Below are 27,268 nucleotides of genomic sequence, written 5' to 3' on the forward strand. Positions count from 1 at the left end.
CCAGAGCATACAACAGTGACCCTTCATGGGGGCTGTGACCCCTCACAGGGGCTATGCCTGGATCTAAAAACAATACCAACCAACCAACCAGAGGCTTGTGCACCTGTCAAGACTCCTCCGAAGTCTCCAGCCAGAAATAAAGGTTTAACTTAATTAAAAAAAAAAGGATTAACTTAATTATTAAAGCAGTAGATGAATAATGAAATTATTTTGTTGCAGTGAACAAAGCAATTAACTCCCTAATGGTCAGCACATCTCTAATTAGCAGCTCCTACAGGGCAGGGACAGGACAGCCCCATATCCATGTGTGCTCACCTTGGGCTTGATCCCATTTGATTCTGGCCAGCTGGACGTTTTGAGTGCAGGCACGCCATGGAATGAAGCTGTGCCTCCCTGTGGAGAAAACACCGCCCAGGTAGACAAGGAGTACAGACACACGTGTACCTGTTGGTGCACTCACCTGTGCAGATACCTGTACTGCAAAGTGCTGCCCTGGGAATCAAGGGGAACCACTGGGCACATTTGTGCTTCCACCGCATTTTATTTAACAACATGTTATTTGTCAACTATATTTAAGTGGAGAAGCTACAATGTGTTCCAGATTTGCCCAGCACAAAGGGAACGTAGGAAAACCAAAAGTCCAATTTCAGTGCCAAACTAAGAACTTGTACCGACTTTGTCAAGGCAATTAAGTAAAACCAAACGAAGATTTGTTCCTCTTCTCTAATGAGAGGTAGGGAGACCCTGGTAAGAGGAAGCACTGCAGATCCTCTTGCAGCACCTGCTTTAGATCCATCTCAAGAGAGATGAGGAGACTGCTGTAATCCACATGGTGGAGGATCCAGTCAGGCAAAGGCAAAGCCTCCCAAAGCCAGACGGGGCTGGGACGGAAGGGAGCGGGTTCCAGACGAGATTTTCACAGTCTCTGTATTATCCAAAGCTTTGGAAGGGGACTTGGAATAGACAAGTACTGTCACAATATCAAAAAAGTCAATGAAAAATGAGTCTGCTAGTGAGGAGAGTGCTGTTGGCACAGGACAGACCATTCCCGCCGGTTGCCGATCCAGCCGGCCCCACATGTCCATGAATGGCTGCGGAGGAAGGGCGCTCACACGGTGACCTTCTCCATGACATTGTCCGGGACGTGCACCTCACCCCCTTGCACTGTCACCGTGGCTGACTGGCCACAGATGTGCTGGTGGTCCTTCCAGTCCTGCCAGGGGAGAGCAGAGGGAAAGGCTGGGAGCAGAATGAGCAGAACAGGCCCTTGGAGAAGGGCCCTCACTTTGCATGGCAAAGGAGCCATGCACTGGATCAATATACGAGGTGGAATCGGACTAAGCAGAATGCTGCCATCCCCACACAAACCACAATCCAGGATATCAGTGTCAGTCAGGTGGAAAATTTACTAAAACCGAGTCAGAACCTTGACTTAAAGCCTCTCCTGAAAGGCAGCTCTTGACACTGAGCACTGCTGAGGGACAGTGCTGTGCCGGGATCTTAGCTCAGCTATGACAGGAAGAGACTCCTCATGAAACTGACTGAATTCAGGACAGCTGACTCAGCCTGAACCTGGCCGTCCAGCAGAGTTGTGTGTAACTGGCTAAACTGAACCATTCCCTCCAAGCAGGGGCCAAGGCCACACCTGTTCCCATCTCCCAAGTTCACAATTTTAGAGTCTATCCCACTGTATCACCTGCAGCATCACAAATAATGGAAAAGACAACTATGTCCTCAGTGCCACAGCAGGAGCAGCAGGGAAGGAAGGAAGCAGCTCATCAGGAAGAGGCTGTAAAAGAGCTCCCAGCTCCCCACAGATCCCAGTGAGGTGGCCATGCTTCATTTCTAGTGTTACTTGGATTTTCTGGATCACCTTTGGGAAGGTGTGTGCAAACCTGGGGATCTTCTTTACCCTTTTAACCCTGTCCTGACTTGGCAGACCTGCCCCATCACTACAGACTGGCTGGTGATCCCATTGGCAGGGTGGGTTTGGAGGCATGCAAGGAATGCTCTGACTGCCTGGCTCTGCTGCTCAGAGATCAGATGTCACCTGACACCCATCAGGTGACAGCCCAAAGAGCCTGGCTGTCCCCAGGGTCACACAGCCCTCTCCAGGGTACTGAATCCCAAGTCCCAAGCTGGCTGATACCTTCCGCTGGCAGAACGTGGAGCAGTAGTTGACTTTGTGGCATCCTGTGCACTCGTTGGTGGCCTCCCGTCCGCAGTTGACGCAGGATTGCTGTGGGAGGAGATGGAGAGGGACACGTCACACAGAGACAAAGCAGGGGTGTCACCCAGCTGCAACAGAGGCGCTGTGACCAGCTAGAATGCCAGAGTGATGGGAAAGCTCCTGTTTCCCAAAATACCCTAAACACACCAACCCCACAACAAACAGGCTCAGTGGCCTCTGGATACACCCTCAGAGACCCACTGTCCTTGCTCTTTTAGCAGTGATCACCTTGGAAAATGAAATGCACCTCTGTTTTTCTTTCTGTTGGACACGAAGCCCTCCAAAACTGTGTGTGGACACTGAGTGGTCATGGAAATCCATCCCCACCACCCCAGGGAAACCTCCCTCCAGATAGGTCAGGTATCCATCAGCCAGGTAACTACAGGAGTCGGGTGTATCCCACCCAGACACGTCAGGCTGTGCACAGGCTGTTGACACACAAGCTCTGAGTTTATCCCAAATTTAAAGGTTTAAAGGCAGATTTCATTGGTGATTTGGTTTGGTTTATAATCCTGCATATGTCTAAGAGAAGGTCTGAGGAAGGGCAACAGACTGAGAATATGGATAGGACCCTTCAGGTATTTTCCCCTATTTTTAGACAGGAAAAAGGGATCTGCTCCTATGGGATATGTTCCTTGGTCCCTTCCCGGTCATGACTACATAAGAGGGAAACAGAAGGCAAATTAAGAAGGCTCTAGCAGGAGCAAGGATTTAAATCCAGAAGCAAGGCGAGATAGGATACATAGGTGAAAAATCACACCTGCTTTTTAAGGGATGGTTTTGTGTCTATCGCTTTCATCTTATCTTGGCGACATCAATTAACATAACCTGTATATTTAGGTGGAAACATAACTGAACTGCCACCAAAATAAGCACTTCACAGAGCATTCCACTTCCAGCTCATTAAACTGGTGACAAATCATTAGCACGTCAGCAGCAGTGACAGGAAGCGTTGCTGGGCTGTGAAAGTATCCTGGGCTCTTCAGTTCCTCCAGGCTCCTTCTCTCTTTGAGCACAACCACCCCAAAAATCAGTGCTCTGATTAACACCCCTGCTCACACCTCTCCATGCACCTGCAGTGTACTGCTGGTGAGACTGAACTGTGTTTGTGCTCCTGATGTGCAGCTGGGGATCTGGGACACCGAAAATGGCTTAAAGCTTTGATTTGGGACTTGCAAAGCCTGCCCTGAGGGGATGCTTGACTGGGGCTGTCCATAACCTGTGCAGTTACTGGAAATTGTGGGGTTATGAAAACCAGCTCACAGGACAGAAAGGAAGCAAGTTCTCCTCCTGCCACAGCTCTGTGACAGCCTCCCACCAGAGCTGCAGCACCACTGCTCAGAGGTGAGGGAGACTGATGAACCTGGCCAAGTGACAGTGAAGGAGCATAGAAAACTGGAATGCTTGGGAAAGGGGAGACACTGCTTGGAGCACTGGCCCTACTAGGGAGAAGGGCTCAGATCCCTGGCCGGAGGCCAGACAAAGAGCACAGGAATCCACAGCAGTGACAAAACCTCTGTGTCTTTAAATGGAACGAGACAAAGACCAAAAGGCTCTTCACAACACGAGACATCCCCAGCCTACCTTGATGATGATTTCTGTCTTCCCATCCACATCCTCTGTTTGTTGGAATAACTGGCTCTGGTACTGCTGCAAGGAAAACACACCAGGCATATCATTTCCCAGCCAGAGCATGACATGAGGGGTTGGAAAGGGCACGGGGATAGAGGGTCATACTGAGCTGTGTTTGCCCAGCCCAACACTGCAGTTGCAAGAGGACAGGGTGGCCCCTCACCCCTCCCTTCTAGGAGAGGGACACTGTCACCTGACACGGAGACAGGGTAAGGAGTCTGGGAGAAAACGGCCTGAGGTGACAAACTGCCAGTTCAGTACAGCCTTTCCTCCAAGCCCAGCTCCCCACTTCATCCAGCCACACACTTGTCCTTAAAATGTCCTTAAAACTGCAACCCCCCCCACACATGGGAACTGGGAAACTAGCACAGGAAACATGAGGAAAATGCCAACGTAACAGGGCCAAGTGGCACATTCCAGGGCCAAATTTAGGGTCAAGTCCAGTGATCCTAATGCACTAGGAGGCAAAGGAGTCTGGAGGGAAGGTACAGCCCAACAAAAAGAAGGACTGGGGGGGAAAAAAGTCCAAACAAAATTAACACAACATAGACTTTAGGAGCAGCACTAAGCATAATCATGACTGCACCTTGCAACAAAAGAGTGAGAGGGCTGTAGAACAAGTTGTGACTCCAACACTCCTCTGGAGGTGATGTTCACAGCCCGCTTCGGCTGCCTGGCAGCATCACTTCACACCAGCTCAAGCCCAACCAGGTGCTGCTGTACCTGTTGCAGCAGCAACACGCTCAGCAATGGGGGACAGGAGTCCCAAACCAATGACATCCAAACCCAATCCCAAATTAATTATGTGCTAACCCTGGCTTAAATGTATTTGGAACAGTTAGAAAGTCCGAAAAAAGCTGAACCCCTTCCTCCAGGCCAAGCAGGTTCATCCAGGAGTTGACTCAACACATAAGGAGATTAAAGGCTTAATTCACAAGTGTATGACCTGAGAGCACAGTATTTATTTTCCTGTGAAACCACAACCTTCAAAACCTTGATATTACCATGACAGAAATTAGGTTAAAAAACTCCAGGCAGATGGAGGCAGAGGCAGGGGACCCTCTTGCTGTGGCCTGCCAGGGGTGTGATTTGGTTTTGCCCTATTTGACAAAGGCAATTCCGGCCACGCACAAACCACGGAGAAGGAAACGGTGTGATAAGAGAGAGGAACAAGCCAGACACATTCAGATCTCTCACAGAAACAACTCCACAAAACCCAGAACCTCCAATTCCCAAGAATACCACTGCTAGTTGGGAGTACACAAGCCACTGCTTGCTGACCAGAGACACATTTCTTAACTGTCCAACCCTTTCCAGATTAATTTCATACTTTCCAGCCCTGAACTGCTTTAATCTTTCTAAAAAAGCATTCAGATCCCCAGCTGTTTGCTGCTTTAATTTCCCACCTTGCTTTCAAACGAGCAGGGCTCTGGAAGCATCCCTGCTTTACAGAGGGCTATTAAAATTAAAACGTTTGTGGGATTTCAACACTGATTCTCTTCAACTTAGACAGAAAATCCATTTAACACATCTCCTGAATCTCTTTATTATCCCCCAGCAATTCTGGCACAGAATTTGGTATGCGTAATATCCCCATCCTGAAAGTTTATCTGACATAAACAACGGACTAATGCACACTCAAACGAATTACATTGCCCAAGTACACAACACGTCAGTCCTGCCTTTAATCTCTTCATTTTGGGCCTGATCTGCAAATGTCAAATATCTACTGCAAGAGACACCTTTGTTAGCCCACTCACCCTGAATTCCTAAATGTCTTTCCCTCACCAAAAAATGCAGCAAAGCCAACACGGAGATGTTAACCAAGGGGTCAGATACTCAGCCACAACCTAATTACTAATGATATTCAAGAGCTGTTTCTTAAGAGCCACATGAAATTCCACCAGAGCAGCTGCATTTAACTGATCCCAAACAAAATGCTGCAATTCAGAAAAACCTTATAAATGTCTCCATAATTCCATTTTTTGCAAAACCATGATGCATTTTGGAAGTTCACATAAACATGGAGCTGGAGGACTCATGGTTTGCTTTTCTTTCGGGATATCATTCCCCAGGACTTCTAAGTAACACAAATGTTCCCTTACTCAGAGGATCCTAATGCTCTGCAAACTTGCCCGTGAGCTCTCTGGGAAGGAAGTGTTATTTTCATCTGAGACACAGTGAGGCCAAGGACTTACCCAGGACCATCAAAATGACTTGTGGGAAAGATGAAAACAAAACTTGAAGGAGATCCTCAGTCCTGAAATTTGCCCAACAAACCATGACCCTTGAACAAATTTACAGAAATTGAGAAGTACAAAGAGAGCAACTGAGTGCATGTCAGAACTGCCAAAATACTAAATTATGTGCTAAAAAACCTCTCTGCTGGTGAAGCCTTTAGCTCCAGCACTTGGAACAGGTCCTTCAGACCTAGTCCAGAAAAAAAAACCCTACCTGAAGGGCAGGAAGACCTCTCTATCTGCTTCTCATATACCTTAACTGCCCAAAAAGCCACTGGACCACACACATACTTGGAGTGGGAAAGAGACTCATGTTACAAAGCACTAGGAAAATGGGAAAGGCCTTTTGACCAAGACAAAAGCAGAGAGCCAACTCTTTGACCTTTAGTGCAACTGCTTCCCTGAATCCAGGAACACAGAATTTTGACCAAATATGGAATTCACAAGCAGGAATTAATTCAGAGAGAGCTACTTGTGATACTGCCTGGATCGTTCCAGCAGCAATTGTCTGGATGATAAAAATACCACCATGAGCGTGTGGTTTCACTACAGTGCACAAGTGTGGAGGTCCCCATTACACACTGAGAATGGTGACACACAAGTGGTGTAAATGGGGATGCAGTAGTTCCTGGGAAAGGGGTTTTCTCTGGAAACAATCACATGCTCATCTTTCCCATGTCAAGTCAGCTTTCATCCATACACAGGAGGAATTTTAACTCCCATTCCCAGGACAAGAAGTAACTAGAAGAACATCAAAGAGCTGGTTTTGGATTAGAGGGTGTGAAGATGGGACTGAACAGCCATTCCAGAAACCACTGTGAGGATAAACAGAAGGGAAGATGCACACAGACTGGAAAAGTTAAACAAAAGCAGTTGTTTATCTCTGAACTGTGCCAAAGCTTCCAGTGTGTCAGTGTCCCACACTCTATGCAGCTTTCCAGCCATAACCAGCCCAAACCTGGGCAGCAGCAGCAGCACCTGTTCTGCAGGAGGGAGGCAGTGAAGGATTAGACTCCCAACATATCACACACCTGCACATCAAAGATGCAGCATACGGGAGAGTTTAACAGAGCCAACGTGGCAAAGAATATCAAGAAGGCTGCAAGGACTGTCCTAGGGGTCCTCAGCTTCCAGCAAAGTCTTCCCACACCTCTCTTCCAGGCCTGTCGCTGCACACTTGTGCCTAGGGATTGAGTGGAAAGCTGACATAGCACAATGCTGATGGCACCAGCAGGAATGTGGTGTTTGGGAAGGGAGCCCAGCAGCTACTCACAGCGACACCAATTCCAACACTGCCCCTCACCTCTCTCTCCCCAGTCCACACCAGCAGCTGTGGATCTGTGGGAGAGGGAGAGCACATTCAGTATGGAGCCATACTTGGGTGCATGCACGAGCTAGTGGTCAGAAGGACCCGAGTTCCCTACCGTGCGTCAGTCACAGAGAAGAACTGCAGGGAAAAGAGGGCAGTCCCTGTGGATAATCCCTGTCCACAAGAGAGAGAAGATGGGAACCAGTCAGGGCTCCTGGGAGGCCAGGCAGCCTGCCAGGCCTACCACAGGACTTGCGCGAGTCAGCTTTGCTTGCACAGCTCTCAGCAAGCCACCTCTAAACTTTACTGCTTATCTTCCCGAGAGGGATCAATCTGATTTTTATTTACGCCTCAAGGCATGTTACACACGAGGTGAAGGATTCCTCCAAGGGTTGTACATGTACTGGCAACCCCGCTCCTGGGAAGGCTTCGCCTGGCAGCCAATCAGGGCAGAAGAAGCCTCCATGACCAGGCTGTGAGCGACCCGCCCCACGGGCCAGCGGGGCAAATGCCGGGAAGCCCACTTAGAATGCCCGGAAAATCCGGCTATGGAAGGAGCCTTAGCACATAAAAGCATCTAACTGCGACAAAACGGTGAGCTATTTTGCTTTGAGTTTCTTGGAGGGATCAGGGGCCCGCTCCGAGAGTCACCTTGGCCCTTCTTCTCCACCCCCACGCCCCTCACCTTTTCCTCCCTATGGTCCCGCTTCCCTGCCCCTACCTGTTTTGCCCTGCTTCCACTGTTTCCGCGACCGCCTTGTGCTCCGCTGCCTCCCCGACGGAGCGGGCGCCGCCGCAGCCAGCAGCCTCCGCCGTGTTTCCTGCCAGGGGCGGCTGCGGCCGCCTGCAGCCAGCCGCGACCGACCCGCCTGCCACCGCCTGCAGCCCGACAAGCCCGCAGCTCCCCAGGGCCGGCGCAAGGCGGCTCGCACCGCCCGGGGCCAGGGGCACGCTGCCGCCGCCGTTTGAAGATTGCGCCCGACCAACCACAGCCGCGCCTCGCAACTCGCAGGCTCCGCCCGCTGCCGGGCTGGCGCTCACAGCGCCGGCGCTCCCGGGGTAACGCTGTGCCTGTCTTCTGTTTCTTTTTCCGTTTCTCTTTTGTCCTCTGCGCTCTCTCTTCTGTGCCCTTCAGTAGGGCGCTTACACTTCTTTATATTCAGATATAATACTGTTGCATTTGCGCTTTATTTCTGTCTGAGAAATCTATCCAAAAGAATCCTCCCCGACTCCCTCTTTTACACTGAGACAAAACACTTCCCCATCAACTCTGGGATAAGCTGTTCCGCATATCCCATTGAAAGGCTCCAACAGCCCGGCTCACCTGAGAGCAGCCACTGCACCGCTCAACACTCACCAGCTTTCTCAGACCAGTACTCAGTGCTCACATCCCATAAATTTATGGACAGCTGATGGGAGAGCTCAGGATCATGACACCAGACAGCACAACCAGCCTGCTGCCCACACCTGGAATCCCAGAACGCTTTATTCCTTTCCCCAAGATACAAATAACTTGGGAAGATTTCTCTTGCTAACATTGCTTTCAAGGCTCGGAAGAAACCATTTCCAGTGTCACTGCTGCAGCCAGGAGCTACTCTGCTCACCACTCAGCCCCAGAGCTGCCTGTGGCTGAGCCCCCTCAGCCCCTGTGGCACAGTTACCTCTTTCCTCTCCACATCAGCCTGGATCTTGGCCTGTGTGACAGCGGCCTCGCGGAAGGAGGAGCTGGCCTGCTTGGCCTGCTCGATCAGAGTCTTCAGCTGCTGTGCTGTGCTAAGCAGGGAATTGACCATCTCCTCCAGGTAGAGCCAGCTCCGCTGCTCCGTCACCTCCAGCCCGTTCACCACCGACGGCGACATGGCTTTGGTGGGCGTCGGGGGGGGCACCGCCAGGGCGGGCAGAGAGGTCAACACTGGACACAAAGAACAAAAGAAAATACATAGACAGTTAGGGTGTTTCATTTCCATAAAGTGTGTGTGGGTGTGTGGGGGTGGTGGTGGGTTTGGGGTTTTTTTCTGTGCTGTTTGGTTTCTTTTCTAAAAAATGGTTTGCAAAATTTCCAGTCCAGGAAAGTTTTTGGTAAAAAAAAAAAAAACATCAAGTGCCGGTCTGTGCAGAACAAGCCCATGGGCACTCTCAAACCCACAGGAGTCCTCTTGACCTGGATGACCCTGGAAAGAGTTTAACATCTCCCAGCACTGCTGTGGAGAAGCACCATGATGCAGTGAAAGCAGCATTCCCAGGAACTCCTCCACCACCGCCAACATTTCCCTCAGCCATGGCTAGGTAAGGATAGAGTAAGTCACTCAGTGACCCAGTATTTTACAGAAACATCCTGATGTTCCTACCCAGGTGTCAATTCTCAGGTTGCAAACCACAAAACTCAGGTACTGATCCACATCACTCTCTGTGCTTCCTGAATTCTGATCTTTACATAACCCTGGCCAGACACTGGATTTAACCCCAGACAGTCACCATTACCTCCAAGTGAGTGTATTCCAAACATGGACTTCCCAAAACCATAGGTTGGGCAACCCTTTAATAACCCAGCAGTTACTGTGTCACTGAACCAGCTACTTTCCACCTCAGGTTTGCATGTACACTGGGAGATTGGGATATGATGAAATTAAATCCAGAGCCAGGAACTTCACCATGTACAGTTACCTAAGCTCAGCTTAGGTCACATTCCAGGAAGAAATGTTATCTGGCTTTACTATTCCTAAATGTAACCCTAACAATAAATACTCACCATCTGCCATAAAATTCAGTCCAAGACACTCACATCTACCAACACTGACCTCGATATTCCTCACTGAATTCTTTGCTAGTGAAAAGAAGGTACCACCAGCTTCAGGGTTGTGCAGAGTTCTTACCTCAAAATACTCTTAATTAAAACGGTAATTTTAATGAATTTGCACACAAGTGGCAAGGAACTATTTGCATTTAGATATGAATATGAGATAAACTGGTCTTTTTTATCAGTGTCTGTTTGCACAAGAGCCTTTCCCACTCTCCATTTCCAGCACAATATCTATCCCTGCATGAGATTTGATAACACATCAAACAGGAATTACTTCAGATTCCTCATTTTGGCACAAGTACATCAGGCAAGAGAAAGTATTCACCAGGAAAAAAACCAATCAATGAAAATTGAAAAAACAATCAATGTTTAATTAGTAACATCAAGATCTGACTGAGTCTTAAACACAAGAAGATCTGACTCTGGAGACCAGGAACATCCTGTGCTTCTCCAAATAAACAAATAGATAAATAAAGACAATACAGAGGGAATTGAAAACTGACACCAAACCTGCCCAAAAGTAGCCCCAGCATGTACCACTGGAGTCATAAAGCCACATGAGGATGTCTACAAAAGCTTCTACGGCATGATTTTAACAGGGTTTGTTCTCCTCAGATCAAACACTAAATAAATGTTCAGCCACAATGCCCAGAGAGGACAGAAGTCTGGAAGCAAGAACTTTAGGAAAGGTAGGGAATGCAAGACAACTCGTGATGCAGAATCACAGCAGCTGCCTCTGGCAGAATCAACAAATCAAAGTTCTCAATAAAGAGCAAAAAACTTCCCACAGAGGGGAAACCTACTTGTCCAAATCTTAGTATCTGTAAAACTCACAAGCAAAATAGAGCCAAGTTTAATTTCCCGCTCTTAATCTTTACCTTTGCTGAGAAAGACGGGAGGAAATTGAAGCACAGTGAGTGCAAACGTACCGATTTTGGGATGAGACGTTGGCAGTGCAGCCTCAGGGAAAGGTGAGATCTGGCAGTTGTCCTGGTAACTGGGATAGTGAGGCTCTGGATGAGACACCCGGCAAGGCTGCTGGACGTTGCTGTCCTGAACTGCAGGAGAACAAGGGCCTTGGGAATCACTTTAGGCTGCACTCACCCTTTTTTTGTTACATTTTATACAAGTTCCTACACTCAGTAGTAATTCCCAAGGGTTAGAAGTGTGAAACAGCAGCAGGATCTCACACAGCAAGCCAGGAATCCTGGTCTTGGCTTCACCCTGCTCTGCTTTCATCTTTGGAGCTACAGGTTCCTTGGTTCCATCCCACACATCGAAATATCCACAATCATCACTCCAGGGCTCCAAACTCTGGCTCTCAGAGCAGGATCATTCCCCCAGGAGAGCTCACAACCCAAAGCATGACTCTGACTGAGAGAACTGAAATGTAGGTCATGCATTTATATTTTGTTTGATTTATCCTGGCATTTTTCACTCCGTTTCAACCCTCGCCTAGTTCAGGGGTTTTTTTGATAGTATTTTAGGTTAAATTGGGAGTGAAAAAAAAAAAAAAATTATAGAGATGAACATAAATGCCAGAGGTGAACATCAGCAGCTGCTACACCTGGGCAAAGCTTCTCCTTTGGTGCAACTGCTAAGATTTCAAACTGCTGAAATGATTTCACAGGAAGGACAGTGCCTGATGCAGTGTCTCCCTTGTGAAACAAATCCTTTGTGTTGCATTCAAAATGTTCCTTCCCACAGCAGCGGGCATCCAAACCTCTCTTCCTTCTCCCCAAGGCTGTGGAGGTGTCCCTCCAGGAGACACCTGAGCTCTTACCAGTGGCTCCAGTGAAAACATCTCCCTGTGCTGGGCTCTCTGAGATGATGGCCGTGGCCTCCACGGTGGACGCCCGGTCGAAGTTCAGCGCCCCGGAGGTTGTGATCTGTCCAGAGGGAGTCACGGTGACTGGAAACATTAAAGCACTTTCATAATTAACACTTAGCGTGGAGGACATGCCTGTCCAGTTCGTGATATCCCTGTGCTGCACCATCCAAGCTCAGGGACTCACAGATCACCAGCCTGGGATAATCCAGTCTGGATCACACCTGTGACCAGTGCAGCTGGAAATGGGAATAAAAGCCCCAATGGGCTTCTGAAAGCTCTGGGGGCATGAGGCCAAAATGTTAATATAGAGCCTAATACCTCCCAAATCACCACCTTTTCAGTTATTTTATGAACCACAAAACACCTCCCATAAGATTCAGTGAGGCCACACCCCCCATCAATTTCCGGCTGCTTTATGACAATTTTAGCAAGAGTGATTGTTGCTACTTAAATCAACCTAACAACCTGTGGATTACAGCTAATTCCATGACAGCTGGACAATTTTAGCTGTTTATCTGCGCAACGTGATAGAATGTACTTGGCCAATGCAAGGAACAAGGCACAAAATCATTCCGAGTGGCTTCAGAATGCTTAAAACCTATTTTAAAGAGGATTAGTTAACTGATACCATTAATTGTTGATGGGCTGATTCTGTGGCACAAAAGTAATTAAATTTTAAAACACTGTAGCTACAAATTCCTGGCTGGTGAACTATGTGGCCACCAAAACAAGAAGTCCTCTCTTCCAGTGCCAGCATGAGAGAACAAGCAGCCTCACAGCATCTCACATACAGATTAAACCTATTTGGGGGCTAAAAAAAATCAAAGCCATAAAACAACTTTGCAGACTCCTTGTGTGTTTCTCCTACTGCTGCTGATGATCTTACTTTTTTACTTAAGCTGCTGATGCTTACTTTTTTTTGTTCTTTTTTTTTAGATTTCTGTTGCTTCCTCCTCGACTCACTTTGTGCTGTTACTGTGCAGATGACGAGTGCCAGTGTGCTGAGAGCAGGAGGACACATGGATGTGACTGGGGATGTGTGAGCTGGATCAGCTCGCAAATTAATTCCTGTTCTCACACAGATGATTTGCCAATCAAACCAGTAACTAACAAAGTTGAATGTTGGAGAGGGATGTACAGATCAAAGCATCACCTTCTGCCTCCTTCATTAACGACTTTCAGGCTGGGGGTTTCATTCCAGCTGCTTCCAGACTCTTTTTCCTACGTGTTGCAAGGAATAGCACAAATCTTACTCCAGCTTCTGAGGGACACAAAGAAGCTCAGGGGACAGGATGGGGATTTCTGGCAAAGCAGAGAAGGGCCATCCTCCCCCAAAACCTAATTCAAACAGGAAATTTCTCAGTTGTTATTTGTGAAAAATCTACCTGAAATCCACTATGGATCCAGGCCAGGACCCCATAATTCTCCTCCCACTGAGAGCTGGTACAGGGGACAACATAATCATAGACTATAACTAGAGAATCCTGAAATGCCTGGCCTTGGAAGGGACCTTAAGGTCATCTCCTTCCACCGCCCTGCCATGGGTAGGGGCACTGTCCACTAAATCAGGATGCTCCAAGCCCCATCCAGCCTGGCCTGGAACACTTTGAGGTACAGGACATAATCCAAACCTCTCTCAGCACAAAATATGAAACCTACTGTTCACAGCACAAGGATGTCATGATGCTTAAACCTGAGATCTCCTGGAAGTCTAGAGCTGCACTTTTTCCTATTCAGCTCGTGTCCAGATGTGGCAACACTGTGCTGCTTTCTATAAAATAGGAAGCGACACTGAGCCAATAAAACCACCCAATGAAAAGAATGTGACCAAAAAAAAAAAGGACATCTTTCTCAGCTGGACCGTTCCAAGGGGACACTAACAGATATAAAACACCTAGCAGGGCAAATCTCCAAAGAAAGGAAGCAATTTTCTCCAAAAACGAGAAAAGAACCTACACGTGGTTGCAGCAGTGGCTGGAAGCAGAGTGATATTTTTGGAGCAGTTCTTCTTCACTGGAGCTGCGGGTATTTCGTTTTCCTTTTTCCGCCTCTTATATGGCACAAAGAGTCGTATAGGGCCACTCTGGGTGGAAAAACACCAGAAAGAAAACAAAAAGAAAAAAGGAAAAGGCATTAGCTGAGGCATCTCCTTGGAGTCTTTGAGTTTACTCTCATCTTTCCAGGAATAGCAGCATGGAACCCCATGGATACCATGTGGTTTGCAGCAATAGACCAAAGCACTTAAAAGTTTTCCGAACAAAAAGAACTTTGGAAAAAAAATGTTAAACTCAGCTCCCTGAAGAGGCACAAATCCAATCTCTTCCCACTATTATTTAAGGAGTAGAACTGGACAGATAGTCAGCTTGCTGGCCAAGGTGGTGGAAGAAAAGAGAAGAAGAGGGAGGAGAAGAGAGGAATCAGTTCCAGGCTAGAAAACAAGCACATCAGTCAGTTCATAGCAGAAAAGAAAAGCAAAGCGCCAGGTCAAGCCAAAGTCTTCTGCTTCTGCTTTAGGACTTAAACCTCATATTTGAAACAAACTAGTGAAAAATCAAACCCCAAATCAACTAACAAAAAAACCCACACAGTTTTAAAATGAAAATATTGATCTATCATATGATTATGATGTTAGTTCTTTACAAAAATATTTTTCCAACTCAAAATACTGTGAAATTTGAGTCAAAAGTCATGATTGGCATTGACATCCCCAAAAGGCATTTTGCATAGATATATTAATTAGAAAAGGAAAAAAAAAAAGAAAAAAAAAAGAAGAAAAAAACAGTAAGTATGATCTAGTTTTACTGAGGCTGTTTTGCAATAACGCCAGCAGTTCCTTATGCCCTTTCTCCATGAGGCAGGGACAAAGCACTTGTCCCTGAACACTCATGTGTCAAGGCACTCAATTCCCAGGACATTCATGACCTGCTCACCCAAGGCAGCTGGATTGGTTAATTTGTCCAACAACAATAATTACCTGCTAAAGTAATGGATGTAAAGCCTCCCACTCACTCACCAGAGTCATGTCGTCACAGCAAGCAGCACAAGTACACGAGGCAGCATGGGGGTTTAAAATCCCGTCCTGGAATCAGAAGTGACCAGTTCAGCATGACAATCACCAAAATCACCCAGAGCACACCTTGATCCTGTTAAAAACTGTGGATGGTTCCCAGAGTGGTATCCATTCCCTTCTGGATGCTGTACAGTAACAGAGAGGCCAGTTCCCCACACCAGAGCAATGGGGAGAGAGGGTCAGAGGGGAGAAAAGGAAAGCCAAACCTTTCCCACACCCAAAGGCCAGGCTATACGAATTTGAGACTTGATTTCTGCCCAAACAGAAATCGACTGTCAGCCTAGTGGCAATGCCAAGTTCTCCAGGAGACTCAAATAAAGGACCCAAATAATGACCCGTGAAAGTGAAGAACACGTGGCAGGCAAAGACATTGAAGGAGTTCAGGTTACTGAATTACAGTATCATGGATGAGAGCTCAGTTCCTGTGGGATGAGCTTCATCCTGCCTTGTATAAGCAAGATTCCCAGTGTGCTATTTCAGACATATCAAAACCAATCCCCCTACGCCACTGACTCTCAACCAAACCAAGTGCTGCTCCTGGTGCCATCAGCACCTGGCTCCAGCTGCCCCTTGCTGCAGAAAGGAGGGAGCAAACTTAACCTTACATGGATAAGGCACTGCAGGGGCCGCCCAGCGTAGCGGATGCTCCTCTTCCAGTCCTTGCTGCTGGCTCGCCCTGCCATGGCTTCGAACTCCGTGGGGCTGTACCAGTTGTCCCCTTGCTTAATGCACCTGCCACGGCCTCCTGAAGTAAAGCACCAAAATACACTCTTAGTCCAGGTTAAGGATAATTTTGCCACTTCTCTAAAGAAGAAAATATGGAAATTGCTGGATAAAAGAGCAGTTAATATGTAAGAACCACTAAATATGCCCACTGGCTGCTTCCCTTTGCTCTGGGAATGTCCATTAATTATCATGGCTGTGACAATAACTGGGCATAGGCAGAGCTCCAGCGCTAGGTCTCAAAAGACTATTAAAATTACTCCTCCACAAGGAAGAAAAGTCTTTACTGCAAAAACACCACAAGTTTAAGTATTTCCTTGATTTGCACTTAAATTTCTGAGCTTTTCTGTGTTGAAGAAAACTTTCTGTCCACGAAGCAAGCACTGCACTGGGCAGCCAGGCTGGCTGGCAATTTCTGCTGCTGCTTCCCCACAGGGATAAAAGACAAGAGGAACAGCCCAGGAGCCCCATGAGCAGACAAACTCTCTATTTGCATTCCAGCAGGCATTCTTCAGAGCTTGGCAAAAATACAAGTCTACTCATGAGAGAAAAAAAAATCATTAGAGGAGACAGCCTATTAGTGAGAAGACTCACTGCATGGCAGCCTGGATATCTGCAGGTTAAAAAAAAAAAGTTAAAAAGCCTCTGAAGAAAAAGCAAACCAAAAGGGAACAATAAAATCAAAAGGCACTGGGCTGGCTTGGAAACTCTCTTGTGGTTTTTTTCCTCTCATGATGAGCCCTGAAGAACACCCCCAGGCCGGGTGGCAGTTACCTGAGCCCAGCCTGTTCTTGTACAGAATGCCGCTGATATTCCGGCACCGCACCGGGAGCTCGTTCTCGTATACAGACGGGTCCCAGTTGTACTTGGTTCCACTTTTCCCCTGGACAGCTGTCAAAGGGGTAGGAGGAGACTGTGGTCCTTGGAGAAAAGAGAAAAGAAAGGTGATAGCAACCAAAAGGCAGAGTGGTGTTCCATCCCACACTCAACTGGGTATGATACGCCAAGGACTTTGACTGTAGCAGCTGGAATCCCCCCACAATGGAGCAGCACAAAAAACTCAGCCTGAATGAACTGAGAAGGGCCCTTAATTAAGCAGAGAAGACCCGAGGAAAGAGGCTCTAACAGGGAATAAAAGCTGAGATTGTCACCTGATCCTCACACCTGTAAGCTATGGTGTAAGAAGCTGGAGATGCCCTTCCCAGAGCCCATCCTGCCGGGAAGTGTTAGAGTACCGAAGGTTTGCTGAGCCATCTCGTGGGCATCAAGGAAACTGCCAGGCAGCCCCGAACAAAACCACAGAGACGCTGAAGTACCAGCCAATGGCCTGAACGGGACATTTAAAATGTGTTCCCTTGGAAAGAACACGTGCAGAACTGGGAGACTCGGATTTTTATTAACCACGTCAAAATGATCCTGGTGCCCTTGGGGGTGGGATGGGTGTAGAAAGCCCAGTAGCCGGGCAAGATTTTTCAAGCAGCTTCTTTGCCAGGGTTAGGGCAAAGAATGAGAAAATTAAACATATTTCTGACAGGAAAAAATTTTAAAAATAATAAGCCTTCTTTCACTCCCAAGAAATACACAAAATACTGTGTGAGGACTTGGTGCCTTAAAGGTCTTTTCCAACCTCAACAACTTTATGGTTTTAAGAGAAGGCAAACCATCCTTATAAAATTATGGAAATATTTTTAGATTCCAGAAAGACAAGCAGAGTGGAGAAGAAGCTATCCCTCTGGGAGAGTGACCCACCACAAGCGGACTGTCTAATACCTGGTGTGAGAGGTGCTGGAGGCCCCTTGATCCCAGTGGTTTCAACGATGCTGCCATCTGTATGCACCACTATCAGAGTGGCTTTTTCAGGGTTCAAGCTGTCCCCAATTTGGAGGGCTGTTCTCCCAGACTACAGAAGAAATAAAGAGTTCAAACTGATTAAAATACTTCAACACAAATTGATTTCAGGTACCCCAAAACCTCCAATCAATATGGCATTTATTAGGTTAACTTTTGAGTTTTCAGACAAGCAAATTCAAAGATTTCATGTTCCAGGCCACCACTTCTCTTAGAGAATGAGTACGTGGAGGTGGGAAGGTAAAAAAAGATGGGAATAAAACCCCTGTAGGTCCCCCTGAGACGTTAATTTTGAGGAACTAAGGATTTTTTAGGAAAGTTAAGATAATAAGTTGCTGAACTAGCTGAAGTAGATAGGTAATCTTTGTTCGCAGTTAACAGAAGCCGGATCTTAGATAAGCTACCCCGGATCTTGTAACTCATTTCTTGTCAGGTTTATGTTTATGTAGTTGTCCTTGTCATGAAAAACAGAATGTGGTAAATAAGACATAAGATAGCTGCAGATTTCCTGCTTAAAGGACCCATTGAACACAGGAAACTGTAAGTTCTACCAAGGAATCATTTGTCACGAATGCATTGAAAAGGTAGAAAGGTCAGGACGAGGAAGACTCATCTTACTTCCTCATTTTAGGTGACCCCTCCCCAAAATAGACCCCCGACTCATTTTAAGAAACAAAGTACGCATGCTTAATAGCCTTTTTGCCAATTAGCATACGAAGCGAGGAATGGGAGGTGACAGGGGTATGAATATGCATTTGCATTTTAGATATTCAACACTTTTGTAAATAAAAGACTTTGTAATTACCTGTGAATTTCGCAGTGCGAATTAGGGAAATATCCCGTGTGCTGCCCGGCCGTAATAAACATACACTTTCTAACTTTAAACTGTTAGAGAGTTTTTGTCCGTCACAGTTGGGTATCGATACTAGATCAATACCCATATTTCTTTAATAAATCACCCCAGCTAATGAGTTTGTGGCTTAAAGCCTGGATATTATAATAAAAACAAGCCTTTGACCTTACTACAGCTCTTCATTTACACTGAGAAATTTTGTCAAATGCCCTGAAATGAAAGGACAGACTTACCAACACGTGTCCTGAAATTGAAGCTGCATTGGCCACAGATGTGGTGAAAACATTGTCTGCAGAGGCCCCCACGTTGGCTACTGTCACTGTGGTGACTTCTGGAATGCAAAACAGGGTTATAATTTAATGTTCTGCTGCATGCAGACAGCCTGACAGATAGCTGAACAAAAATAAAAATAAATTAATTCTTCCTTCCTATTCGAAATTAATTTTATTTTTCATGGCACTTGTAAGTTGTTACGAACACAATCATTTTGATTTCTGTTAATCTTTGGGCCCAACAGGCTTTAACCTCCTTGAAACCAGGGCAGTCGCTATCAGCATGTGATGAACTAAGGGAAAAATAAGTATTGCACCTATATTAGGAATCCTCCAAGCTGTGGTGCTTTTACTTAAATAGGGGTGACTGGCAAACATCAGGATAAGCTGAACAACAGACTCTGTCTCTGTCATGTATTAACTCCCATGGTGCCATGGCCTGTGCACTTCGTCCAGTTAAGAACTGCCCAAATTTACAGCCTAGCCTTTCTGTGGAGCGCAGCGCTTGGCCCGGCTCAAATCTCTGGGTTTCCACGTGGGATGAGGTGGAAGAACAACCAGGAAGAACAAGGCGCTCGGGCGGAGACACCCGGGCGAGGGACGGGCTCTGTATTCTGTGGCACCGCAGCTCGGCTGCACGACCCTGCTGGTGACTCGGGGCTGTAGCTCAGGTGCACTGGGAGGGTTCCGCTCTTTACCGTGTGTGAAGGGGCGCAGTGTGGGATTCGGTGCGCGGGTGGGAGCGCTCCCTGAGGGAGCTCGCTGTCCCAGCCCGAGCCCCGGGGGCTGCGTGCGGGCCGGAGCCCGGGCTGGGGGAGCCCCGGGCGGGCTGAGGAAGCGCTGCCCGCCCTGACCTGCGAAGGCAGCGGCGGCGGCGGCCTCGTCGGTGCTTGGCATTGGCGGCGCTCCCATCTCGATGTGCCCGGCGTTTGCTGCCATCACCGTTACCGCCTCCTCCGCGGGCTCCGCCTCCCTCTCCGCTGCCTGCGGCGGCTTCTGCTGCGGCCCGGGTCCCGCGGGCAAGCCGAGCTGTCGGGGGGCCGGCTTGCCGTCCCTGTGCTCCATGCGCGGGCCCGGGGGTGCCGAGCCCGCCCCGCCGCCCCCCCGGGCGCGCCTGAGGGGGGTCCTGGGGGCGAGGGGGGGCGGCGAGCCGAGCGGCGCCGAGCCTGTCCGAGCTCTGACGAGCGTGTTCGGGGCCTTCCGATCGACTTCCGATGAGGCCCGAAGCGGCCCGAGCCGCTCGGGGCCCGCGCGAAGGCGGCCGGCGCTCGCGCTCCCTGCCGGCTGGCCAATGGGGCTCGGCCGAGTCCGCGCGGCGCGGCCCGAAGCGGTACCTGACGGATCGGCTGAGACCCGAGCCCGCCCGAACGCGGCCGAGTCCCCGAGCGGTGCGGCCCGGAGAGGCGAAGAGTCCCGAGCGCTCGCGAGCCGTTTCCGATCTCTGCCGAAGGCGGTGGCGAGGAGCCCCGATGTGTGCCGAGTTCTCTCCGATCGCACCCGAGCTCCGCTCGCCGGCCCGAACGGAGACGCCCGAACGGGCAGCGCCCGAATCCGCCCGAAAGCGACCGAACCGGGCCGAACGTTCCGATCGCGCCCGAAGGGGGGGTGGGCGGGGTGAACGGCCGCGCGCGGGCTGCCGGGACGGCGGAGGACCGGCGGACAGGGCGGGGCGTCAAGATGGCGGTGCCGAGCCCAGGTGAGCGGTGTCGCGATAGCAACACGACAGCGACACGACAGCCCTTTCCGGGGCACTGGGGGCTGTTTCCCACCGTGCTAGAGGTGACCTCTCGCGCGGGGACACGACTAGAGCGAGGCGGGGCCGAGGCCGAACCCCGTTGACATATCGCGACAACCCCGACACGCAGAGGGCGCCGTGAGCAGGGCTTGGCGCATGTGCGGGCTGAGGAGCACCTTGACCCCGGGGAAGTCGCTTTCCTGAGGCCGGGAGAGGCCTCGTGAAAATCCAGATCTTTGCTTCCGTTTAGGAACTGCTTGGATTCAGAGGGAAAAAAGAAAAAAAAAACCAAAAAACCAAACATCCTTAGTGTGGTCAAAATCGTTAATTTCCAAGTCTTTCACAGAGGTCAAGCTTTTCTCCCAAAACTGCAGATTTATGCCCTGGGTAGATAAGGTGGTTTAGAAAATTTTTGCTGAACTCGTAAAAAAAAACCTAATCCCAAGTTTGTGCAATGAGGTGCATAAATGTGCATCCTTAGAAGGATGCGTCTGGGTGATGTTAACCACAGCTGCAGCCTTTAATACAGTTTTATGTTAAAAATGAAACCATTTTGTTAGACAGGGGGCCGTGTTCCAGCTCAAATCCCCATTCTCAGTGTCACTCACTCTAAAATCAGCAGCAGCCTGAATAGATAACCAAGGTTTTTTTCAGGTAAAGAACTGAAATGACATATTCAGGCAGTTTAATAATCCCTCTCAAGTCAATCCCTCTGCCAGGTGTGCTGTGGGGTTTCAGGGTTCATCCCTGTGAGATGTCCTGGTTGCTCTGAGGGAGGCAGCACATCCTCAGGAACAGTGGCTGCCATCCCGGCATGGAAGAGCTGCAGGAGGCTCACTGCCCTCTCCTAGGAAAGGATTAAGGAAAGAAGAGCTCATATAAAGCTGGGGAACTGTCCTGAGGGAATTCACTCAGAATTCCCTGTGGGAAATCCATGAGTCTGACTATCATACAATTCAGCATCAGTGGTGTAGCTGCAGTTTTGGATATTGAATGAACATGGAATCCTGGAATGATTAGGGTTGGAAGAGACCTTCAAGCTCATTCAGTTCCACCCCCTGCCATGGGCAGGGGCACCTTCCACCTTATCTCAGGTTGCTCCAAGCCCCATCCAGCCTGGCCTTGGACACTGCCAGGGATGGGGCAGCCACAGCTTCCCAGGCTAACCTCAGCAACCTCACAGGCAACAATTTCTTCCCAATATCAAATCCATTCCCCCTTGTCCTGTCACTCCTAAGTGACAGGATGAGTGTTGGGAGCCCCCAGTCCCTACAGAAAGATGAGAGGAGAGGATCAGGTCCAGGAGACATTTCAGATCATGGACACATGAATCACCTAAAATCATGTGTCTGTTCCCACTGTGTTCCCAAACTGGACACCTTAATTAGCTGTCTGGAGTTAGGGGGAATTAATTTGGGCCTGAATGCATGAAACTCTGAGGTGAAGAGGACATTGACCTCAGGAATCCAGGGATGAGGATGGCATGGTGACAATGACAAGCTTTCCCTGAGGAGACAGGTGAAATGGCCTTTCACAGGTTTTACTCTCCCTGGAACAGAAATCCCAAATGTGCAATTCCTCATGTGTCTGAGAGAGGCTGAAAACATTAATGAGGAACTTGAGAGGTGCTTTTGTAGGTCAGTGCTATGATGTTGCGTGGGAATTTATGTGGTTTTTGCAGAAAATATTAAAGACAAAAGTGAAATGTGTTGGTTGAATCACTGGAAATGCTTGGTTTGATTTCTGTGGGCCATCAGAACACACTGAGGTTGGATGTGGAATGACTTTGTGAAGGGAACTGGTTTGGAGGGATGACATTTGGAGGGATGGTATTTAGAGTAACCCGGGAGCCCTGTGTTCTCCACAAACTTTCTCACAATTTACAAGCAAATGGATCCCATGTTCATCTCCTTCCTGCATAGTTAGAGGGGATGAAGTATCATCTGCTAGGAAAAGACAGGATGAACAAGTTCTGGATAATGCCTGTGCACTCCTTCAGGCTTTGAAAGAGTCTCAAGTCGCTCACTGAAAGTGGCTTTTCCCAGTAGGGATTTTCCCCAAATTATTTGAGGCTTCGTCTAGTTGAAAAGGTTATTTTTGGAACCTGAAGTCCACGATCTGGAAAACAATGAATGTTCCTGGGAGATGAAAAAAGAGATTCCTCCCAGAATTTAGATACCATTGTTAGAATGTCTCTGGATTTAGACTTATTTTCTTCTCTTTATTTTCTCTTCCATGAAAAGGAAGAACATCAGAGATTGTATCCTTTCTGTACCACTTGTCCCTCCATGCCAGCATCCTGGAGAAAACTGCCTCAAGTGGATTCCTATCTTCTGCCCAGTGCTGGGTGTGTGCTCCTGAGTTTTCCATCAGTGTCATCCACAGGAAGCACAACTGGGACCACATTGCTTCCAAAGGAAGATGTTTTGTGCAGGTTTAGCTGGGATTTTCCCCTGATGGGCTCCTGCTCCTGCTGAAAGCCCTTTAGCCCCTCTGCAGTCATGACTTCAACCATTTTCTTAGGAAAGGAGGTTAGAAATTGGATTTATGGACTGGTGGACACACCCCCTGCATCACAGCTCACAGACAGCTGACACAGCTGACAAGGGGTAGTAAAAGCAGCTCTCAGTAGTAACTTCCTCCTCTCTTATGGTAAGTCACCCCACCTTTACTCCTGCCAAGATCCAAGTAACCTCCTAGGAGGAGACACCCTTGGCTCTGGAGATTTCCATGCTTAGAACCTATCTAGTAATTTTTTGCTCCACCTTCCTTCAACTGGAAAAACCCCCAAACCTGGTTCTGTGTTAATAAAATGAGCTGCTCTGGGAACTGGAATCCATCCACAGCGCGTGGGTGGGTTTAGAAACGGGATGGGCCGTTCCTGTAAAAGATGCCTGGGATCAAATCCCTGCTTGGAGATATTTGTAGGATTTGAAAAGGGCTGGGGGAGAGAGGGGAGTGAATTAAGGCTGTTTCTTAGGAATTTGCATCTCAAAGCTGGGCTCAGACAGGTACCGAGCACAGCGTTTCCATGCTGTGGGCAGGAACAAGGCCTGGCTGCTGCACAGAGCCACCTCTTCTCCAAATACAAGTTTGATGGAGTTTGCCAACACTCTGGCAACTTCCTTAACGCTGACTAAGAAGGGTTGAAGTAGTCTGGGGCAACGTACACATGCATCCCCCCCACTTCCTCAGGCTAACGGATGCCCCACGACAGACCAAATAAAATTCCTTACAGAAGGAACTAAAGCCAAGCCTGAAACAGCAAGCTCTTATCCCAGGCTGTGGTGTTCACAGCCTCAGTTTCCTTCCTGACCCCTCCCCACAGGCCAGGCATAGCTGGACCATTCAGTATAAAGAGGGAGTGCAGTATATTTTGGGGTTACTGGGAAATGGTGATTTTATGGAACGGATCCCACCTCATCGCTATGAGAAATCCTTAACAACAGTTCTCAGCTATCATCGCTCCCCTTACAGGTCCTGCTTTACGTAAATGGGATTTATTACATCGTCTACTTCTTGGCAACTCTTGCAATGATCATTTACAAGAGTAAGTCACAGGTATTGTCCCCAGAGCAGGCTGTGCTGATGCACAGCTGGGTTTTGTCCTGCTGTGTTTTCCTGCTTTATTTGCTCTGTTTTATTCTTCAGGTCAAGTTTTCAGTTATCCAGATGATCTTTTGGCTCCTGATCTTGCCGTGCTTTTCCTTATGGCCATTCTGGAAGTGCCTCGATTGTACTTGGGTAGGTTATGTTATCAGTGCAACTGGAATGTAATCTGTAAACATGAATCATTTGGAAAGGGAGTCCATCAGTTGAGCAGATGTTTGAAGACCCCTACACCTTTCCTTTCACTCCTGAGGACACCTGCAAGCAGCAACACCTTCCTTTTACTAAGAAGGGTTGGAAGGGCCTCCTGACCTTGTCCAGAGCTTGCTAAAACTTCTTCAAGTCCAATTTTTAAAAAGCCCAAATGACTATTAAAATCTGCTCGATATTCCCAAGACATTTAAGCAGGGTGGGGCCCTTGAATCAATCTGACTGGCATTAGGCATTAAGGCATTATTCTGCTGCCTTAAAGCTCTCTGTGTATTTGCTTGGAGCCTGATCCATGAATAAAGAAGTGGGTTTCAGCTCTAGTGTAGTTAAACACCAAAATCTACTGAGCTGGGCTTGGAAATAAGCTGCAAGGAAGAGAGGACAGCTTCTCCACAGTGACAGTCATCTGAAAAAGGAATAGATTATCAGGGAATAAGACTTGAAAAAGAGGATTGGACTCCAGGAGTGCACCAAGGTCACCGTGTTTGAGCACAGGGCTGGGGGCTCAGGAGACTTTGATGGTTGAAGCTGGGCACTCAGAAGGAGGCATCTTCAAAAGTGATTCTCTGTGATAAGGTGTCCTGGCTGTGACTATCACCTGATGAACTTACTTAGATTAACTTGGATTAGTTTTCCTGTTTTGAAGTGGATTGTCCGTTGGTGTTGGTGTTGGCTTGCTGGCAGAGCCTTGATTCAGGCTGGTATTTCAGTGTATTTTGAGCTTTTTTAGGAGTCAATAAGAGCAAAGTCAGAACCAGGGCCTTTTCTGAGCAGGAATATTGTCAAGTTACAGCTCGAGCTGTTAGCAGAACAAATCAGACCTCTGGTTTCTGTTTCCTTGCAGGTTTCAAGGGTAACCTGACAGAAGCAGAGGCGCCGCTGGGGCTGAGCCTGGGGATCACGGTGGGCAGCGTGGTGCTGTGTGTGTACCTGCTGCTGTGGCAGACCTACGTGCTGTGGGCAGATGTGCTCCTCAACGCGGTGCTGCTCTCAGCCTATGGGCTCGAGTCGGGATTCAAGGTCACGGCCATCGCCGCCTTTGTCAGCTGAGCCCGGCCCCTTCCCACCCACTCCTTCTCTGAAAGACCGGGCCTTCGTTTCCACTACTAAATTCCTTTGTATATAAAAACCCTGCAAAGCTTTTCTCTGTTTAAATTAGCAGTTTTGGGGACATAGATGTCCTGCCCAGGAGCTGTGTGATGCTGTCCACCATTGGCTTATTTATGGGCAAAGGCAAGGGATGAACAGCAAAACACTTCACACTCTGGCATTCAGCAGGGATCAGTACTAAATATCCATTCCCAGCACAGGACAGGAGCCAGTGCTGCTGGCTTGGTGGGAGTTTTCATGGCACAGCAGCAACGTGCAGCCCAAGTGACACAGAAATGAATCAGGCCAAGGCTCACTTGTGCCTTGCCACACACACGTCCGTGTTCGAGGGCACAGCTGCTCTGCTGCTCTCATTTGTTTCCAGACCTCAGTGGTAATTTCCCTGACTTTAGTAGGGCAGAACCTGATGTATCCCAGTGGGGGAGAGTGGAACTGGGTTTTGTGCATACCCAGAGAGCCAAGCCACAAGGTTTGGCAGCCAGTTCTTACACACTACGTGAGGGGATGTTTGGTTAAACAGGATGGCTTTAAAATGAACAAAACCATTCACCATTCATTCTCTCTTCTGTCCTGTTTAAAAGTCCAACAGAATGTTGGCAGGTTTATTTATATTTCGTGTTAAAAGTGCTTATTTCTACTATTTTGCAAAAATTACTACATTCAAGCCTGTGTTTTAACTTCTAACTGGTGCAAGGGCAGAGTTTTTTACTGTTTCAAAAATAGGTTTTAATGGAAAACTTTGGGAGTTCCTGGGGTTTTGAAGAAGCCTATTTTCTATTCAGAATTTTCTATTTTTGTATTTATTTATTCATTCAAATAAATAATGGTTTAGATCTAAGGAGTGTTTGAAATGCAGAGCATCTTTTTCAGATCTTGGGCTAACTAAGTCACCCAAAGGAAGACTTGAGCAAGCCTGGGTGTGTGTGAAAACCTCTTCTGATCCTGATCCTGCTGAGGTGTGTAGTCCCTTCTCCTTCCCTGAGAAGGTCTGAGCTAATTTGCATTCACCAGGGGCTGACGATTGTGAGATGCAGGCCTGTGGCACCTCAGCCATTCTGCTCTTTGCTTTCTGGTGGGGATAGAAAGGGAGAAAAGACACTCAAGTTCTATGGAAGGGCTCAGTTTCACCCTTCAGTCATTCAGTGGTTGACTTGATCATCACAGAGGGCTTTTCCAACCTTAAGGATTCCAGTACCTAAAGGGGGCTTACAAGAAGGCTGGAGAGGGACCTTTCACATGGGCAATGTAGTGACAGGACGAGGGGGAGTGGTGTCAAGCCAAAAGAGGATTGGTTTGGATGAGGTATTAGCAAGGGGTGCTGAGGCCTGGCACAGGTTGCCCAGAGAAGCTGTAGCTGCCCCTGGATCCCTGGAAGTGTCCAAAGCCAGGTTGAATGGGGCTTGCAGCAACGTGGTCTAGCGGAAGGTGTCCCTGCCCTTGCAAGGGGGATGGAAGGAGATGAGCTTTAAAGTCCCTTCTAACGCCAACCTTTCTACTGCCAGGCCAGGTAACAGCAAGTTCTGTCCACATGACGCCACCTTGTGACAGTCACAATCAGAGCACCCACCGGCACAAACCCCCTTGGACAGGTCCTGCTAAGCCAGGGCACAGCCGGCCCTTTGCTGCTCCCACAGAAACATCACAGCAGCGCAGCTGGGGCTAAGGAGCACCCAGGAAACTGAAAGACCAAATGTTTCTGTGCTTAATCTGCCTGAATGGAGCCCCCACCTATTTGTCCTCTCAGATTTGCTTGGCATGATGGAATGTGCCATCACATGTTTGTTCCAAGGAGTGAC

The 27,268-nt window shown here is 48.3% G+C and overlaps 2 protein-coding genes across 4 annotated transcripts; one reads left to right on the forward strand and one right to left on the reverse strand.

Moving 5' to 3' along the window:
• Positions 1–521: 521 nt before the first annotated feature.
• On the reverse strand, positions 522–19,873 carry DEAF1 (DEAF1 transcription factor). Of its 2 annotated transcripts, none has more exons than XM_058420926.1 (13): positions 19,663–19,873; positions 18,770–18,867; positions 17,606–17,735; positions 16,610–16,756; positions 15,718–15,857; positions 15,056–15,121; positions 13,999–14,125; positions 11,995–12,123; positions 11,141–11,269; positions 9,073–9,323; positions 3,815–3,880; positions 2,150–2,239; positions 522–1,213 (listed from the first exon to the last, which is right to left on the reverse strand). In XM_058420926.1, exons 1-13 carry the CDS (start codon positions 19,871–19,873, stop codon positions 1,109–1,111), a joined length of 1,689 nt encoding a protein of 562 aa, XP_058276909.1. In that variant the 3' UTR covers positions 522–1,108. The 2 variants fall into 2 exon arrangements, with proteins under 2 accessions (XP_058276909.1, XP_058276910.1); XM_058420927.1 differs by lacking the exon at positions 19,663–19,873 and adding an exon at positions 19,507–19,609.
• A 586-nt stretch (positions 19,874–20,459) lies between these two features.
• On the forward strand, positions 20,460–26,310 carry TMEM80 (transmembrane protein 80). 2 transcript variants are annotated; one of them, XM_040066507.1, is made up of 5 exons: positions 20,460–20,504; positions 22,787–22,890; positions 24,021–24,093; positions 24,195–24,287; positions 25,207–26,310. In XM_040066507.1, the coding sequence occupies exons 1-5, from the start codon at positions 20,486–20,488 to the stop codon at positions 25,410–25,412; spliced, it is 495 nt and encodes a 164-aa protein (XP_039922441.1). In that variant the 5' UTR covers positions 20,460–20,485; the 3' UTR covers positions 25,413–26,310. The 2 variants fall into 2 exon arrangements, with proteins under 2 accessions (XP_039922441.1, XP_039922442.1); XM_040066508.1 differs by having other exon boundaries at positions 20,468–20,504; positions 22,787–23,195.
• Positions 26,311–27,268: the final 958 nt, after the last annotated feature.

The sequence above is a fragment of the Hirundo rustica genome, chromosome 6, assembly GCF_015227805.2.
Source record: "Hirundo rustica isolate bHirRus1 chromosome 6, bHirRus1.pri.v3, whole genome shotgun sequence".
Classification (NCBI taxonomy): Eukaryota; Metazoa; Chordata; class Aves; order Passeriformes; family Hirundinidae; genus Hirundo; species Hirundo rustica.